Source organism: Entamoeba dispar, genomic scaffold, assembly GCF_000209125.1.
Source record: "Entamoeba dispar SAW760 scf_1105229462701 genomic scaffold, whole genome shotgun sequence".
Taxonomy (NCBI): Eukaryota; Evosea; order Mastigamoebida; family Endamoebidae; genus Entamoeba; species Entamoeba dispar.
The window spans coordinates 29,119-45,014 of NW_001855324.1; the positions used below are offsets into that span (position 1 = coordinate 29,119).

General features: G+C 28.8%; 13 protein-coding genes across 13 annotated transcripts in view, besides 17 other annotated features; 4 read left to right on the plus strand and 9 right to left on the minus strand.

Annotated features, from left to right (window-relative positions):
- Positions 1-257: part of a repeat region that runs on past the window's edge.
- Positions 258-328: 71 nt separating this feature from the next.
- Positions 329-428: a microsatellite.
- Positions 429-737: 309 nt separating this feature from the next.
- Positions 738-868: a microsatellite.
- A 27-nt stretch (positions 869-895) lies between these two features.
- Positions 896-1,067: a microsatellite.
- Positions 993-1,152: a microsatellite.
- A 7-nt stretch (positions 1,153-1,159) lies between these two features.
- EDI_096160 (26S protease regulatory subunit, putative) lies at positions 1,160-2,413 on the minus strand (the record flags this gene model as incomplete). The annotated part of the gene is made up of 1 exon (XM_001740056.1): positions 1,160-2,413. The coding sequence occupies one exon, from the start codon at positions 2,411-2,413 to the stop codon at positions 1,160-1,162; it is 1,254 nt and encodes a 417-aa protein (XP_001740108.1).
- Positions 2,412-2,537: a sequence feature (AT_rich).
- EDI_096170 (serine-threonine protein kinase, putative) lies at positions 2,537-3,958 on the minus strand (the record flags this gene model as incomplete). Its single annotated transcript, XM_001740057.1, has 3 exons — positions 2,537-3,258; positions 3,314-3,881; positions 3,932-3,958. The coding sequence occupies 3 exons, from the start codon at positions 3,956-3,958 to the stop codon at positions 2,537-2,539; spliced, it is 1,317 nt and encodes a 438-aa protein (XP_001740109.1).
- Positions 3,772-3,822: a sequence feature (AT_rich).
- Positions 3,959-4,019: 61 nt separating the features above from the next.
- Positions 4,020-4,092: a sequence feature (AT_rich).
- Positions 4,093-4,130: 38 nt separating this feature from the next.
- Positions 4,131-5,222, plus strand: EDI_096180 (uncharacterized protein; the record flags this gene model as incomplete). The annotated part of the gene is made up of 1 exon (XM_001740058.1): positions 4,131-5,222. One exon carries the CDS (start codon positions 4,131-4,133, stop codon positions 5,220-5,222), a length of 1,092 nt encoding a protein of 363 aa, XP_001740110.1.
- Positions 5,223-5,279: 57 nt separating this feature from the next.
- On the minus strand, positions 5,280-6,509 carry EDI_096190 (uncharacterized protein; the record flags this gene model as incomplete). Its single annotated transcript, XM_001740059.1, has 1 exon — positions 5,280-6,509. One exon carries the CDS (start codon positions 6,507-6,509, stop codon positions 5,280-5,282), a length of 1,230 nt encoding a protein of 409 aa, XP_001740111.1.
- Positions 5,348-5,404: a microsatellite.
- A 334-nt stretch (positions 6,510-6,843) lies between the features above and the next one.
- Positions 6,844-6,871: a sequence feature (AT_rich).
- Positions 6,872-7,250: 379 nt separating this feature from the next.
- On the minus strand, positions 7,251-7,603 carry EDI_096200 (small nuclear ribonucleoprotein sm D1, putative; the record flags this gene model as incomplete). The annotated part of the gene is made up of 2 exons (XM_001740060.1): positions 7,251-7,291; positions 7,342-7,603. The coding sequence occupies 2 exons, from the start codon at positions 7,601-7,603 to the stop codon at positions 7,251-7,253; spliced, it is 303 nt and encodes a 100-aa protein (XP_001740112.1).
- Positions 7,604-7,723: 120 nt separating this feature from the next.
- Positions 7,724-8,881, plus strand: EDI_096210 (nuclear acid binding protein, putative; the record flags this gene model as incomplete). Its single annotated transcript, XM_001740061.1, has 1 exon — positions 7,724-8,881. The coding sequence occupies one exon, from the start codon at positions 7,724-7,726 to the stop codon at positions 8,879-8,881; it is 1,158 nt and encodes a 385-aa protein (XP_001740113.1).
- Positions 8,882-8,924: 43 nt separating this feature from the next.
- Positions 8,925-8,951: a sequence feature (AT_rich).
- Positions 8,952-8,962: 11 nt separating this feature from the next.
- EDI_096220 (snare protein ykt6, putative) lies at positions 8,963-9,670 on the minus strand (the record flags this gene model as incomplete). Its single annotated transcript, XM_001740062.1, has 2 exons — positions 8,963-9,331; positions 9,413-9,670. 2 exons carry the CDS (start codon positions 9,668-9,670, stop codon positions 8,963-8,965), a joined length of 627 nt encoding a protein of 208 aa, XP_001740114.1.
- A 217-nt stretch (positions 9,671-9,887) lies between these two features.
- Positions 9,888-9,916: a sequence feature (AT_rich).
- Positions 9,917-9,923: 7 nt separating this feature from the next.
- EDI_096230 (palmitoyltransferase PFA3, putative) lies at positions 9,924-10,931 on the plus strand (the record flags this gene model as incomplete). Its single annotated transcript, XM_001740063.1, has 1 exon — positions 9,924-10,931. The coding sequence occupies one exon, from the start codon at positions 9,924-9,926 to the stop codon at positions 10,929-10,931; it is 1,008 nt and encodes a 335-aa protein (XP_001740115.1).
- A 134-nt stretch (positions 10,932-11,065) lies between these two features.
- Positions 11,066-11,093: a sequence feature (AT_rich).
- EDI_096240 (uncharacterized protein) lies at positions 11,091-11,996 on the minus strand (the record flags this gene model as incomplete). The annotated part of the gene is made up of 1 exon (XM_001740064.1): positions 11,091-11,996. One exon carries the CDS (start codon positions 11,994-11,996, stop codon positions 11,091-11,093), a length of 906 nt encoding a protein of 301 aa, XP_001740116.1.
- A 25-nt stretch (positions 11,997-12,021) lies between these two features.
- Positions 12,022-12,083: a sequence feature (AT_rich).
- A 25-nt stretch (positions 12,084-12,108) lies between these two features.
- EDI_096250 (proteasome subunit alpha type-2-A, putative) lies at positions 12,109-12,819 on the minus strand (the record flags this gene model as incomplete). Its single annotated transcript, XM_001740065.1, has 1 exon — positions 12,109-12,819. The coding sequence occupies one exon, from the start codon at positions 12,817-12,819 to the stop codon at positions 12,109-12,111; it is 711 nt and encodes a 236-aa protein (XP_001740117.1).
- Positions 12,820-12,821: 2 nt separating this feature from the next.
- Positions 12,822-12,906: a microsatellite.
- A 138-nt stretch (positions 12,907-13,044) lies between these two features.
- On the minus strand, positions 13,045-13,766 carry EDI_096260 (GTP-binding protein RHO1 precursor, putative; the record flags this gene model as incomplete). Its single annotated transcript, XM_001740066.1, has 3 exons — positions 13,045-13,314; positions 13,411-13,698; positions 13,755-13,766. 3 exons carry the CDS (start codon positions 13,764-13,766, stop codon positions 13,045-13,047), a joined length of 570 nt encoding a protein of 189 aa, XP_001740118.1.
- Positions 13,767-13,965: 199 nt separating this feature from the next.
- EDI_096270 (glutamate-rich WD repeat-containing protein, putative) lies at positions 13,966-15,519 on the plus strand (the record flags this gene model as incomplete). The annotated part of the gene is made up of 1 exon (XM_001740067.1): positions 13,966-15,519. One exon carries the CDS (start codon positions 13,966-13,968, stop codon positions 15,517-15,519), a length of 1,554 nt encoding a protein of 517 aa, XP_001740119.1.
- Positions 14,066-14,213: a microsatellite.
- Positions 15,520-15,569: 50 nt separating the features above from the next.
- Positions 15,570-15,614: a sequence feature (AT_rich).
- Positions 15,615-15,645: 31 nt separating this feature from the next.
- The window catches only part of EDI_096280 (uncharacterized protein), a gene marked incomplete at both ends in the record, with an annotated part of 1,976 nt that continues 1,725 nt past the window's right edge, over positions 15,646-15,896 (minus strand). Inside the window, one exon of the mRNA XM_001733443.1 lies at positions 15,646-15,896. This exon is cut by the window's right edge and continues 1,087 nt beyond it. Within this exon, the coding sequence (XP_001733495.1) occupies positions 15,646-15,896 (251 nt within the window).

Consider the following 15,896-nt stretch of genomic DNA (forward strand, 5'->3'; position numbering starts at 1 on the left):
AGTAGTAATCCAGATAAATGGAATAGTAAATACTGAAGGTATTAAATTAATTAAAGAATTAAAAATCGAAATTGACATCATAAAAGAAACAGAAAACCTTGTAATTAAGAATAAATGGATATCATTGAATATTACTTCTATCACAATAAAATGTACTGATAAGAACCACTAGAGAATTGGTCAACGTTAGGACTAGTCTCCCCCAGAGCCAGGAACAATAGACATAGATTCTATTAACATTTAATTAATTACTTTTTATTATTTTAAATTATAATTGAGGAATTGATATAAACATTTGTTAATTATTTATTTTTGTTATTAATCACATTAAAATAATAAAAATAGAATAAAATTTTGTTAATGAGAAAGAGAAAAAATAAAAACAAATTCTATAAAGTATAATAAAAGATATTAAAATGAACTAAAATTCAACCCTTAAAAGAGAGAACTCAAAAGAAAACAAATCAAATTAGATAATGTCTCTTGAAGCTTTTACTGTTTCTGCTTCTGCTCCACATAAATGCATTGCACCAGAAGGGGCATATTTTAATCTTAGACATATTACCCTTGAAGGTGATTCTAAAACACAATTATATTTGAAACATGATGAGGATGAAGTTCTTGTTTGCACTTTGTCATCTGCTATTCCACAACACTCAGTTGATATTCCATTATATCTTGATGAAGTTACATTTGTTGTCAAAGGTAATGGAACTCTTCATGTCGTTGGTAATTTCGATGAAGTTGAAGACAACGAATTTGAGGAAGATGAAGAAATGGAAGAAGACATGAGTGAAGGAGAAAATAGTGAAAGTGGTGATGAAAAGTTGGAAGAGAGAGAAGAAAGTGATGAGGAAGAAGAAGAAGACACTAAACCAATGAAAGTAGTTATTCCAAAGAAAGAAGAAAAGAAACCACAAGCACCAAAGAAGGAGGAGAAAAAACAACAAAGAAAGAAAGAAAGTAAAGTCCAACAACACCAACAACCACAAAAGAAAGAAGAAAAGAAACCACAACAACAACCAAACCAAAAACAAGGAAAGAAACAGAATAAAAAGAATAAAAAACATTAAAGAAATAAATTAATTGATTAGATTGTTAAAAAAAAATAGGTTTAAAATACAAAAAAACAAAAGAAAAAGAAAACAATAATTATCTTTTAATTGTAAGCAAGATATTTTGGAGTTGCAGAGAACTTTTGATAACCTTTAATAACTTTTTCTATTGCGTCTAAGAAATCTCTTTCAGTAACAACTTTTCTTCTTGCTCTAATTGCAAACATTCCTGCCTCAGTACAAACTGATTGAATTTCTGCTCCAGTAGCATTTGGACATAATCTAGCTAAAAGATCATAACGAATATCCTTTGCAACACTCATTGGCTTTGTATGAATTTTGAATATTTCTGTTCTTCCTTCAATATCTGGAAGACCAAATTCAATCTTTCTATCAAGTCGTCCTGGTCTAACCAATGCTGGATCAAGTGTGTCTGGTCTATTTGTTGCCATAAGGACTTTAATATTTCCACGTTTATCAAATCCATCTAATTGATTAATAAGTTCTAACATAGTACGTTGTACTTCACTTTCACCTGTATCATCTTGGAATCTAGTTCCTCCAATAGCATCAATCTCATCAAAGAAAATAATACAACTCTTTTTACTTTTAGCCATGTCAAATAAATCTCTTACCATTTTAGCACCTTCTCCAACATATTTTTGAACTAACTCTGATCCAATTACTCGAACAAATGTTGATTCTGTTCTATTAGCCACGGCACGTGCTAACAATGTTTTACCCGTTCCTGGTGGTCCATATAATAACACTCCTTTAGGTGGGTCAATTCCTAAATTCTCAAATGCTTCTGGATGTAACATAGGAAGTTCAACAACTTCTTTAATTCTTTCAATTTGTTCTTTACATCCTCCAATATCTTTGTATGTTACATCTGGTTTTTCTTCAACTTGCATAACAGAAACTGATGGATCAATTTTTGGTGGGAGTGCCATTTTAATTTCATAACGTGCTCTATCTACTCCTACCCTTGTTCCATCTTGAACAGCATTTTTTTCAACTCTATTTGATTTACCAACAACAAACCTTGCAAATTCTTTTATTGAAATAACATATCGTGGTTCACGTTCATCTGGCATAGCTTTAATACATCTACACACAAGTAATGGTTGTTCTTCCATCAACTTTTTATCAGCATTTAAGTCCCATTGAGACACTGGTGCTAGTCCTGTATCACTTTCTTGAATTCCGACTAAATTATGTATTTCTGTTGCAAGGTCACCAACTTCTTTTTCTAATTGTTTAATTGAATTTGCATATGGACCACGGTTATATGCCTTTAAAATAGCGATTTCTTCTTCATCAAGTGCTTTTGGTTTCTTCTCAAATTCTTCTTCCATTTATTTTCTTTATTCATTTTTTTATTAGTTCTTTTTATAATAAATTTATTATAAATTATTCTTTTTGTTTGTTAAAACTTCAATAAATTATTTTGTTTTATATAACTAAAATAAATGATAAATTCACACAAAAGGGAATTTAACTATTTTTTGTTTTTTTCGTTGATTTGTTTTTTCAGTTGTTGCGTTCTGTAAAATGATATTTAAACGTTCAACAATTTCAGAAAAAGAAGGACGTTCATTAACATTTATTGAACAACAATTGTTAATAATGTTTACTAATGCAGAAGGTATTTGACGAATAAATTGAGGAAGAACACAACCACTTTCTCCAATTGGATTAGTGTTAACTAATTGAGTTAAAACATGAAAAACAAGAATTCCAAAGGAATAAACGTCGCATTGAGAAGTATAAGAAGCATCTTTAGATGTAATTTCTGGAGGCATTCTAAAATTTTCTCCTTGGTTTGAATAAATTGGTTTAGTTACTGTAGCGTCAATACCATATTCACTTACTCTCTCACAACAACAAATATTTCCTAATTTACAGTTGACATAGTCAGTTGGGATAACAGAAAATACGAAAACGTTGTCAGTAGAAAGGTCACGATGAACTATTTGTGACTCTTGTAAATAATCCATTGCTTTAGACACATCAAGACAAAACTTATACATTAAAGTTCTATTTATTTCTTCATTTGTTGTAAGGTAATTAGTTAATGTCCAATATCGAGGACGCTCAAATATTAATGAATTGCTTTCTGGAATAGCATACATAAAAGAAGATATTTGTGCACAACGTAATGACTGATGTATTTTTACTTGTTTTTCAAATAACTTCTTTTCTAATTATTAAAAATTTTTTCATTTAAGTGACTTAAAGAATATAAAAAAACAAACCATTTGGTCCATTCCCTATGATTTGACATTCTACCACATCTTGGTCAAGTGTTTTTAATAGTTTTAATCTACTTACAGTAAATTTTTTTTCAAGAATAAAGTGTTCATTACCATCATTACATTCTTCGATATCATCTGGTTTAGCTTGAAGATCAAAAGATGTTAGCCCTTTTAAAGGAACAACAACTAAAGTATTTTCACTTTGTGAAACAAAACAAAGTAACAAATCAAATTTTTTAAATGGAATAATAAAAGTTAAAGTTATAGTCACTGTTGTCAAATTGCCATTTATTTCATTTACAGGGTCTTGACTCCAAGTCACAAGATTTTCTGGGTTTGATTTTACTGCATATGTTTCAATTAATGAAGCAACAGAATTAAAGGAAGAAGAAGTAATAATTTTTTTAATATCTTCTTGTTGTGTTTTATCATATCTATTAAGGTTTTTAATGTCAATGATATTATATAAATTAATATCACAATGTTTATTATTTTCAAAAATTAATTTTCTAATATCTGGTTTATTTATTTCGACCTCTGTTGAAAAATGGTTATTCCATTCATTAAACTATTTCTTTAGTATTGTTTTCTCTTCTCTTTTTTCATTAATCCACAAACTGAATTCTTTTCTATAGCAAAACTCATTTTATGATTTATGAGATATTTTTCTCTTTTTATCTTTTTTTGTTTTATAGTTTTAATTACCATTATATATAACATTATATTATTTTTATATTTTGGTTATATAAAACATTAATAAAAACAAAAAATCATAAAAACAAGATAACTAGAAATAACACAAATTTATAACCCTCAAATGACAAGTGCCTGGATGAATTGGGATGAGTGGAAGAATGCTCAAATCTCCGTCCTTGAAGCGTTAAGAGAACCTAATGAAGAAAGGGTAAAAGAGGCGTTAAGTCTTCTTCTTATATGGCAAACTCGTCAAATACTTCCTGTTCAAATTGAGGCAACTATCGGTGTATTAAACTCTATTTGTGCAAAAGTAGAAAGTCCACAATTTTTTTCATCAGTTGCTGGATTCACTATTGTTCGATTTGTTAATGGAATGGTTGATGCACCACAAAAAGCTGGAGGACAACACCGAAGTGTATATCAAATGGCGGTTGAATTAGGAGTGCCTACTGTATTAGTTGAAGTAAGACATGCCATAACACATGGTACTGTTCCATCATCAGAAGAATTAATAGAGTGTATTAAAATCATATCAGAATATTTAGCAATTAATTATTGGGAACAAGGAAGCCAAGAAAGTGCATGTGTATGGTTTAATTCATTTATAGAAGCTGTTGAAAGAAGAGACAACCAAAGAATTATGAAAAGTATAAAAGAAGGATCAAGGAATATGACAAGTAGTTCATTGTATGAATTATCTAATTTAATTGTTAGAATTGGGAAATTACAAGGAGATGAAAGTAAGTGGTGGAAAATGATGGTTACACAAATATGTTCAAGAAGAGGATTTAGCGATGTTTTAGTTGTTGGGGCAGCAAAAGAATATTGTAAAGAAATTAATCAAAACACAGAACATATTGAAGAATGGATTATTTATTGTATTTCTATATTATCAAGTGAAGTAAGTGAAGTATTAAATGTGTTTAAAATTGAAGGAGTATTATTTGAAAATAAAACTCAAATGTTATTAAAAAGAATTCATGCAATTATTAATGGTGAAATGAAAAAGATTATTGGTGGTTTTATTATTCATGAAAACCTTAAATTTAAAGAAATGGAATGTGAAGAAATTGAACAATTCGTTAAGGAAAAAATTCAAACAAATGAATCTGAGGTTGGTCAATGGAAAAAGCTTGGTGAAATTCCTCAATTTTTTGTTTCTACAGAAAATTTAATAATTGATCCATCTATTTCATTAATGATTGCAAATTGAATTATTTTTTTAACTTTGAGTATTCTTATTTAGTTCATTCAATTATTTTTTCTTTGTTTAATCTTCCATATTTTCAATTGTTGGTATTTCTTCACTAAACACTCCAAGAAATTCATTTCCTAAAATTTTTTTATTTTTTCTTGATTTTTTTGTTTTTTTACTTGTTTTTTGTGATTTCTTTTGGCAAGAAGTATTTAAAGGAGTGTTCGTTTGTTGTTTTATTTCTTTTTGAACACTTTGTTTTTGAGATTGTTGAAGAGGAGGATTTGTGTTACTTTTATTTATTAAAGAAGAAGATGATGATCCAAGAGAAGGGAATAAAGACTCTTTTTTTCTTTGTTTCTTAGTAATAATTTTGTCATTATTTCCTAATGATGGGAAATATTTCATTTCTATTTCTTCTTTATGTAATTCATAATCTTCTTCTAAATAAATGTAATGTTCATTCATCCTTTTTAATTCAGCAATTCGTTGTTCTTCTTTTCTTCTTTCTTCTTCTTTTTGTAACTTTTCCATTTTAATTTTTCGTTGACGGGCATTACTTCTTTTATTAATGGTTTGAATATATTTACTCATGACATTATTATTTACTAATCCGTTCATATCAACTTCTATAATTTTTATTTCTGTTCCTCTAGGAATGTGTTGATAAGACTTAATTAACTTTCGTTCTCCAAGTCCTACATCTTCTTCATCTATTTGAAGAATTTTTGATGTAAATATTGATAATTTCGTTGGGTTTTCCATTAACATGGAAAGATTAAATGAAGTTAAATAGATATCTCTTCCAAGAGAGTCTTGGTAATAATAATTCCAATCTTTTGGATTAATTGGATATCGTTTTCGTATCAGTCTATCATTCCATTCTTTTTTTAATTCACTAAGCTCTTCTTTCATCATATTATAGTAAAGTCCATATTCATCGTCTTGTGGTTTCTTCATTTCTAAAATTACTTTTACACTTTCTTTAGCTAATACTGATAGTGGATCATCCTCTATTACCACATGATAAAACCGTGAATTATTACATTTTGATGTAGGTACTGACGTTATAGTCTCTCCAGGAACAAGAGAAGGGATAGTAAATCCATTAGGAATTTTAAGTAATTGCATTGTTATTTCATCTCCAAGTTGAATGGATGGCTGAATGACAATATCACAAATTGTAAATGGTGAATAAATTAGGGCATTACAAACTGGACATTTATGTGGTGCTGGGCATAGCACAAGATATTGCAATAAACATCTCCAGCAATACATATGACCACATGAAGTTAAACGTGGCATCACAACATCTTCTAAACAGATTGGACTGTGTTGATAAGTTATGTCTCTTGCGTATTAAACAAAATAAATTATTAAACAAACCATTTCGGAAATTCACTTGTATAATACCTTAATTGTACTGCATCATCAGAATATAACAACCCATTTTGTACATTTGACTTACTTAGGTCAGTGTCAGGAAAAACAAAAAACTGAAAACTAATGGTCACTTATTGTTGTGTGATAGAGATAAAAAACAAACTGTGAATAGATAAAGTGTTTGGGTTCAAGATGGAATCTATGTGATCTCATTGATGAAATATGAAATACCAGAACTTTTGAAGTTTGACTTTTCTTTTTTTTTTACTTTTTTTAATAAAAATGAATCATATGAATTACTTAATTGATTAAAACTTCTGAGATAATAAGATTAATTACTTTATAATACCAATACCATTAAGTTATTAACAAAAAGAATTATATCATATCAAAAATAGTACCTTAGCACCAACTTATTTATTATTATGTGAGTATTTCAGTTGTGATTTGTTTGTATATTCATTTCTATTGGATAAGATTATTAGTCCAGTGTGCTCATGGTAATATATAAATCCATTGACGTGTCATTTAAAATACAACAAAGTCTTATAAAAGTAAAAAAGAAATTGTTTGAATAGACAAAATGGTTAAATCAAATAAGTCATAATGAAGTTATTTTATCATAAGTCTTTAAGAACAAAAATAGAAATAACAAAAATTCAATCATTTTTTTGGTTTTAATTCTGTTTTTTTCTTCAATGCAGCTAAAATTGTTATGTATTACAATAAGAAGTAAAAGAAGAGAAGAACAAACTTTTTACTGCTGCTTTAACTTTTAGTCTTGGGGTATCATCTACAAGATAAGTGTCAAGATTTAATGATTCTGGAAGTATTATATTTCTGATTGTGTTTCCTCTTACTGTTGATTGGTCTAGGTCAATTGGATTTTTTCCTTTTTGTGTCATTTTTACAACTTTTAGATGGACGTTCATGTAGTTATCAACACCAACAATTGTTCCAGTGAGTATCATCCCACTCTTTAATTCAATAGTAACGACTTCGTTTGTTAGCCTCATCAAAAATCTTACTAATTTCATGTTATAAGAAATGATCTTTTTGAGTTCTATTTGAAGATGGAATATCCAAACTACCCATTTTTTCCTTTTTCTGACCCCAATTATTTATCCTATTATCAAATGGGATATCTTCAACCATTCCAACTCTCTCAACCACCACCTCCTCCACCACCTGCTCCAGATAAATCTATGCAACAAGTAGCTAATCCTCATGAAGATAAAAAGACATTGTATGTTGGGAATTTACTTCCTGGAATGGCAGAGGAATTAAGAGGATTGTTTGAAGCATATGGAAGTATTGAAAGTATTAATCAACCAAAAGGTAAAAATTTTATGTTTATTCACTTCAGTAAGGAAGAAAGTGCTAAAGAGGCAAAAGAAGAGTTAAATGGAACAACATATGGAGGCACAACACTGAAAATAGGATATGGAAAAGCAGAAACAGGTACTACATTTACACAAACCAATCAAAACAAAACAGATTACCAAACAGAAACAAACGCACAAGAAAATGAAATAATTTATCAACACCTTAATCAAATATTAAAAGATGAAGAAAAAGAAGTAAATCAAATTAATCAACCAAAAGAAAATAATAAAAAAGGACATCGTACAAAAGAATATGAAGTTAATAGAGTATTATGGGTTGGAGGATTAAATAATAATGAAATGAAAATATTCTCTAAATTAACTCAATATGGACCAGTTGATAGAATTAGAATTGGGATAAATAATAGATGTGCATTAATTGAATTTAAAAATATTGAAGATGCAAAAAGAGCAATTAATGAAATGATACATGTATTATTTGATGAAGATAAAGTAAAAATAAGATATGAAAAAGATCTTAATTTCCAAAGCAAAACTTGGTTCCCTGATATGCCTAGTCATTTTATTACTAAAGAAAATGAACCAATTAAACCATTATCAATTGAAGAAGAGAAAATGATTGATGAAAAAATAAAGAAAATTATTGATGAATTAATTCCTTATTTAGATAAGTATGGACAAGAATTTGAAGAATTAGTTATTAAAAAATGTTCTTCAGATCCACATTTCAAATTTTTAAATCAAGAAGAAACACTTGAATTTCATTATTACTTATGGAAAGTATTTGAATTTGAAATGAAGAAATTGAATTTAGATACAAATGTTGTTAATGTCATTGAACCAATAAAAGAAGATATTCCTCCATGGTTAATGTCAAGTGATGATGATAGTGAAGAGAAAAAAGAAACTTCTAATACAATGGAAGAAATAGATTTAAGTGAAAAATAAACAAGACTCTAAAAAAAAAGCCATAATTCTGATTAGTTGTGTGTTATAATAAAAATTTTAAATTATAATTCTTCTTTTGTTTTAACAACAACTGTTCATTGATTCAGCTTGTCGCATAAATGCTTTTGAAGTTGTTGAAAGATCATTACTTTGATCAATAAGATCATCTAATTTTTCACCACGTTCTAATAATTCATCCATTGCCTTAACTAAAATTTCCTGTGTTTCTGTTAAGTCAGTTTGAATTTGTGTTAATTTATCTCCTTTTTTTGGGTCAATATATTGTTGAAATAATCCAGACACAGGTTGGTATTTAAATTGTAAGTCTGATTTAATAGTGTTGAAGGATGGTCCTTTGTATAATTGTCTAAATGCTTGCATCATTTTACTCAATACAACTGTAGCAACACGATCAGGATATGATTTTGTAGTTATTGCCACAACAGCAAGCTATTGGTCGTTAATTTTTTTTTCTCTTTTATATAATCCATTAGTATGACTATCTATTATCAAACAAAAATTATAACAAACTCCATCATTTTCCATATAAACATGTCCTTTAAATGTAGATGGTTCTTGAAGAGTAATACACATTCTTTTATTTGTGATAGCTCGTTGAGCAATTTGACGAGCAGAAAATTTTAATGGTCCTTCAGCATTCATTCTTTCGAAAAATCCCATTTGTGAAAAATCCTCTTCTATTTGAAGAAAGAGTGGTGGTTGTTGAGGTGAATTTCTAATAAGTATACCAGCAAAGATCATAAACATATTATCAGTCCATACTGACATCTTTGAGAATGACAAACTGAGATGATTTGATTTTAAGATCTTATGATATATAAACATAATTGTTGATGACATTTTCAGAAGAAATACTTTATATCTCATTTTTTAATTAAACAATGAAGAGGGTGGTAACAATAAATTATTTCCTTACAAAACAACAACAATTGAAATGTTTATTCTTTAACCTCTTACTTTTCTGTGAAAATTTGACTAAAAAGTGAATAAAAAATATTAAAAAAATCTATTTAACCATATCATGTCTCAATCTAGTATCTTCATTCCTGTGGATGAATTAAAAGCAAAAGAACGTAATATCCAACAAGACAGAAATGAGATGAGAGAAAACCTCTTAAAAGGACCCTATTTATATAGAAAAAATCATAACAACTCTTCAGATGAATTTAAGGGTAATGATTTGGTTACAGTATATATTGCATCTGGAATAATATGTGTAATGTTTATTTCTTCATTTTATGCATTTGTTCATTTACCAATTATATGGATAATGCCAATTCCATTAATACTCTTTATTCTTATGTCAATTTCATATTACAAAGCAGTTAGGACAAAACCAGGTAAATGTATTAATTTCCAACCAAACTGTTCTGAAGAAGAAAAACAACAAGCAATTGAAAGGGAGACATTTGGAAAAGAACATGGATTTAAAATAGTTGATATTGGATATCCTGCAAGGTATTGTACATACTGTAAATCATTTAGATCTGAACGTTCTTATCATTGCAAGAAATGTGGGTGTTGTGTATTAAGGAGAGATCATCATTGTCCATGGATTGGGCAGTGTGTAGGTCAAAACAATCATCGGTATTTTATTCAATTTCTTTACTATCTCCCTATTAATGGACTTACTGGAATGGTTATTCAAATATGGTATCTTGTCAAACAAATGCAAACTGGACTCAGTGAACCATCACCAGGAAATGTATTTATTATTATTTTTTCATTAATAAGTGCAATGATTATGTTCTCAATGAGTTGTGCTGTTGCATCTCTGGCATACCATTATTCATACTTACTCTCGAAAAATATGTCATCAATGGAAGACATTGAACTTGTCCGGTATGAATGTCTTTCCCACCATAAAGCACCTCATTTTCCAAATTATGACAATGGAACATTAAAAAATTGGCAATCAATCATGGGAGTATCATTTCTTAGTTGGATTTGTCCATGGTATAATGAAAATAAAGAACAAAATCAAAACTCATTTAATGAAACATACTTATCATCAGTTCACATTGATTAATCATGTTGTAATAAAAGAATAAAATTAATTTAAGAATGAACCTACTCAAATTGAGTAAAAACTTATTCTAATAATTATTACGTTACTTTTAATTTACTAATTATTAATTGATTTTATATCCTAAAACACAAAACTAAAAAAATAATAAAAAAATTAAAATTAGTTTTGTGAGTCAATAAGTCTTTTAGTTTCTTCATTTTGGGAAATATCTGGAGATTCAATTTTTTTATAGTGCTTATTACATAAATAGAAATCAATATAGTCATATTTGATTTGCATAATAACAAGTAATGAATGCTGAATTAAGGAAACTACAGAAGAAAGAATTGTCGTGATATGTTGTTCAGTAGAGAAAAACATAAAGCATAATACAACTAGAAAACCAATTGTTTGAAAAGTATTTGCACTTAATGACATTGAACCACCACTTTTAGTTGAAAAAGTTTTCCAAAGTTGAGGAAGATATTCTACAAAAGTAACAACTGAAGAAAGAATACCAAAAATATATGCGAAATAGTAAGTAAATGGTTCACAGATACCGATTTTAGTTAAACTAATTGACACCATAATTGCGGTAAAGATAAAGAATACAATAATAATAATATAATAAAGGATTACTCGTTTAAAGATACGAGAATGTTTGTCCTGATAAAATAGAAGGAATAGCGTATATTCAATAAATCCCATTATCACAAGTGAAACAAACTGAAAATATGAAAGAAGTGGAGGAAGACATTTTGATAAACCAATATCAGAACAGCTTTCCATAAAAGGAAAATTTAAAATAGTTGAGTTTGTTGTAGCAAATATCTGATTACAAACCATTAAGAAAAGATAAGTTGGTGATAAACCTTCACTCGTCTTTCTTCTAATAATCTTAATAATTTGAGGAAGAATAGAAACTGTAGTAAATATGAGAATTAAACTTCCTATGATAATTTCAAATGTAGATAAGTCAGGAACGTACCAATACTCATCTGATCCACTATGTTCTGTGTCACAAGCATCTATACCACTAGAAACAACAAAAGGGATAAAAGTAATTAAGATGAAGTAATACTTCATTTGAATTAAACAAGAAAGTAATAACTAAAATTATTTTTTTATACCAAAGTAAATAAACTATAATTTATAATAAAAAAAACTAAAAAACTTGAAGAAAATGAAATTAAACGATTTAATTGGCAATATCCAAATAATCTCTGATTTCTGATGGAGTTAACACTTTAAATCCATTTTCTTTTGTACAAATTCCAATTTCAATATTATGTTCATTCATTTCTCCTTCAAATCCCTCTTTTAATGCTAAAATAGCAGTATGAATAGCATCTTCTAATTCAATATCATCGTGATATCGTTTTTCTAAGAATGTCTTGACTGATGTCATATTCTTTCCAAGTGCTGTGGCTTTCCAAGTCCAAAATGATCCACTTGGATCAACTTGGTATAAACGTGGTACTTTACCATCAAATCCTGCAACTAATACACTAACTCCAAAAGGTCTAACACCTCCTTTTTGAGTATATTCTTGCATTAAATATGCTAACTTTCTTGTCATCATTGAACAATTTATATCTTCTTGATATTCTAACCAATACTTTTGTCCTTCTTTTCTTCCTTTTTTTACTAATACTCGAGCATCAGGTCCCATTCCACTACTTACCATTCCAACGCTATCACATAAATGATTAATTTTTTGTATTGACTCACTTATATACATTGGTGGTAATGATTTTTCTACTGCTAATACAATTCCATCTTTAGCTTTAATACCTACACTAGTTGAACCAGCAGAAATAGCATTAAGAGCATATTCAATTTGAACTAATTTTCCGCTGGGACTGAATGTTGTTAATGAAAATCCATAATCATTTTCTCCTCCTTCCATAGTTAATTTGTTTGACTTTTTATAATTCTCTTTTTTTTAAGTTCATTTTATTATTTTTATTATTTGTTTTATTATTTATTTAATTCTCTAATACTTCAACACAAATAGAAGAAAAACAAATTCTTAAAAATTTAAATAACACAAAAATTTAGAAATAACAAATAAACTGTGAATTGTTAGTAGGGAGGTAAATTTCCTTTTTTTTTCACAAAAGGAATAATTTGCTTAAACAACAACACATCCTTCTTTGCTTGTTTTTTCCTTTTCTTCAGCTTTTCCACGAACAACATCAATTGCTACTTTAAAAGTTTCTTTTACATTAGATCCTGTTTTAGCACTACATTCACAGAAAGCAGCAGCACCAATCTTTGTTTTCAATTCTTCTCCTTTTGCAGTTGAGATACATTCTGTACTTTTATCTTTTCTTCGATCACTTTTTGTAGCAACAAGCACAATCTTTGCATCTTTGCAGAAATGAGTTACTTCTGAAATCCACTACTTGTAAATGTGTGTTTTCAATAAAGAATTAAGAAAAAAATGAAAAGCAAATCATAGAAAATGACTGAAAGTCACAAGAAATAATAAACAAACTTTAACTTCTATATTCTCAAAAGAATTTTGGTCATCAACAGCATAACAAATGAGAAAAACATCTGTATCAGGATAAGCTCTATTACGAATTCTATCAAAATCTTCTTGTCCAGCAGTGTCCCACATTTGTAAATTAATATGACCTTTCTTGTATGACACTTGTTCAACAAAGTTTTCAAATACAGTTGGTACATAGTCTTCAGGGAAAGTATTTAAACGATATCGAGTTAATAAACATGTTTTTCCTACAGCACCATCACCAACAATGACTAATTTCATACTATTTTGCTATAGGTGTTAACTAGTTTAATCATTTTTTTTGTTCAATATATATACTAACAAACTTGCTCCTCCATTTCTTTTTTTTAAGATATCGAACTTTTGTTTCTAATCTCATTATTCTTTTTCTTTAAGTTTCCCTTAAAACACAAAAAACAAAATTTGTGATTTAAAAAAACCCTCAACAAATTATAAATAGATGTGAAATTGAATTATTTTGAAATAGAAAGAAACCCTAAAATTTAAATATTCATATCATTTGATTGAAGCATTGAAATGGACAGAAATTCACGAAAAGCACGAAAGGCAAATAGAGTTGATATGAGTAAACACTTTGTTAATAGTAAAAAGACATTAACAACACCAATTGAAGTTAAAGAAGATGAAGAAAATAATGAAGAATTAATGGAAGAGCTTGAAGATGAATTTGATGCTGAAGTTGAACCTGAAGAAGAGGGAGAAGAAGAGATTGTGCAAAGTGAAGAAAAAGAAACAAAAATGGATGATGGAATTGAAGAAACAGATTTAGGAGATATAAAAGGATTTGAAAAGGACGTTATTGAAGATCCAGAAGATAATGTAAAAGTTGAAACTGAAGTATATATCCCTAACCAAAACAAAACTCAAACAGAAAATGCTATGGAGGAGGAGAATGTTGAGTTAGAAGTTTCTGGTGGAGCTTATAAAATGCTTCATGAATTAAGTCTTGAATGGAGTTGTTTATCCTTTGACATCATTCCAGATACATTAGGTGCTTTAAGAACTACTGCTCCATATACTTTATACTTTGCTGCTGGAACAAATGCGGCTTCTGGAAAAAAGAATAAAGTGTATACTGTCAAAGCTGAAGGTATGTGTATTACTCACCAAGATGAAGAGGATGAGGATGATAGTGAAAATGCTGATCCTCTAAAACCAAAGATAGAAGAGGACCTTGATTATACTGACCCAATATTAACTACTTCCAGTGCTTTAATTCCTTGTGGAATTAATCGATGTAGAACAATGAAACAAAGACCTGGAATTGTTGGGCTTTGGGGAGAAGATGGAAATGTTTATATTTATGATATGTCATCTCATATTAAAGGTGTTGATGGTGGAATAGTGTCAAGTGGAAATGAATTAAAGTCAACTTTACATCATAGATGTGAAGGGTTTGCATTAGACTGGTCACCAGTTGTTGAAGGAAGATTAATCACAGGGACACTAAATGGTAGAATTATGTTATGGGAAGAAAGAGGAGGAGAGTGGAGAGGAAGTCCAGAGAGTTATATGGGTCATAAGAGTAGTGTTGAAGATCTTCAATGGTCACCAAATGAAGCTGATGTATTTTTGAGTTGTTCTGTTGACCACACGATTAAGTTGTGGGATGCTAGAACAAAGAAACAATGCGTTAAAAGTATTATTGGGCATAATTGTGATGTTAATGTTGTAAATTGGAATAAAATTAACCCCTTTTATATTGTTTCTGGTGGGGATGATGGAGAACTTAAAGTTTGGGATTTTAGACAATTTGACTTTCCTTATGCTACATTCAATTGGCATAAGAAAGCAATCACTAGTGTTGAGTGGTGTCCACATGATGAAAGTTCATTTTTGGCATCAAGTGAAGATGACTCAATCAGTTTCTGGGATATCTCAATGGAGGCTGATAGAGAAGTTGCTGAAGAATATCATATTCAAGAAATTGAACAAATTCCACCACAGTTAATGTTCCTTCATCAAGGGCAAAAAGGAATCAAAGAAGCACATTGGCATCAACAAATACAAGGAGTTGTTGTATCAACTGCATGGGATGGAATGAATATTTTCCAACCATGTAATTTCTAACTCCTTTTTATAATAATTGAATGAACTTTATGAAACAATATAGTAAATACTTTTTAATATAAAATTATTATTGTTATATCTTATTTATTTAAAAAGGACAAAAAGAAGAAATGATTAACAAATTATTCAATTTCCAAAGACAATATCAATTTGTTCTTTAGATGCTTTTGATTTAAATTCGTTGCACAATATATCAGCGTCCCATATTAATTGATAGTCAAATACATTTGTTAGTGTTAATGTAAATTGCATCATAATATCAAAATCTAAGTCTTGAGTTAAAATAAATTCACGGTGCATACTTAGTATTGCAGCCATAACAAATAAAAACATTTTATCTTCTGGTTTTGCAAGAATGAAATCCCATACTCTCTTAA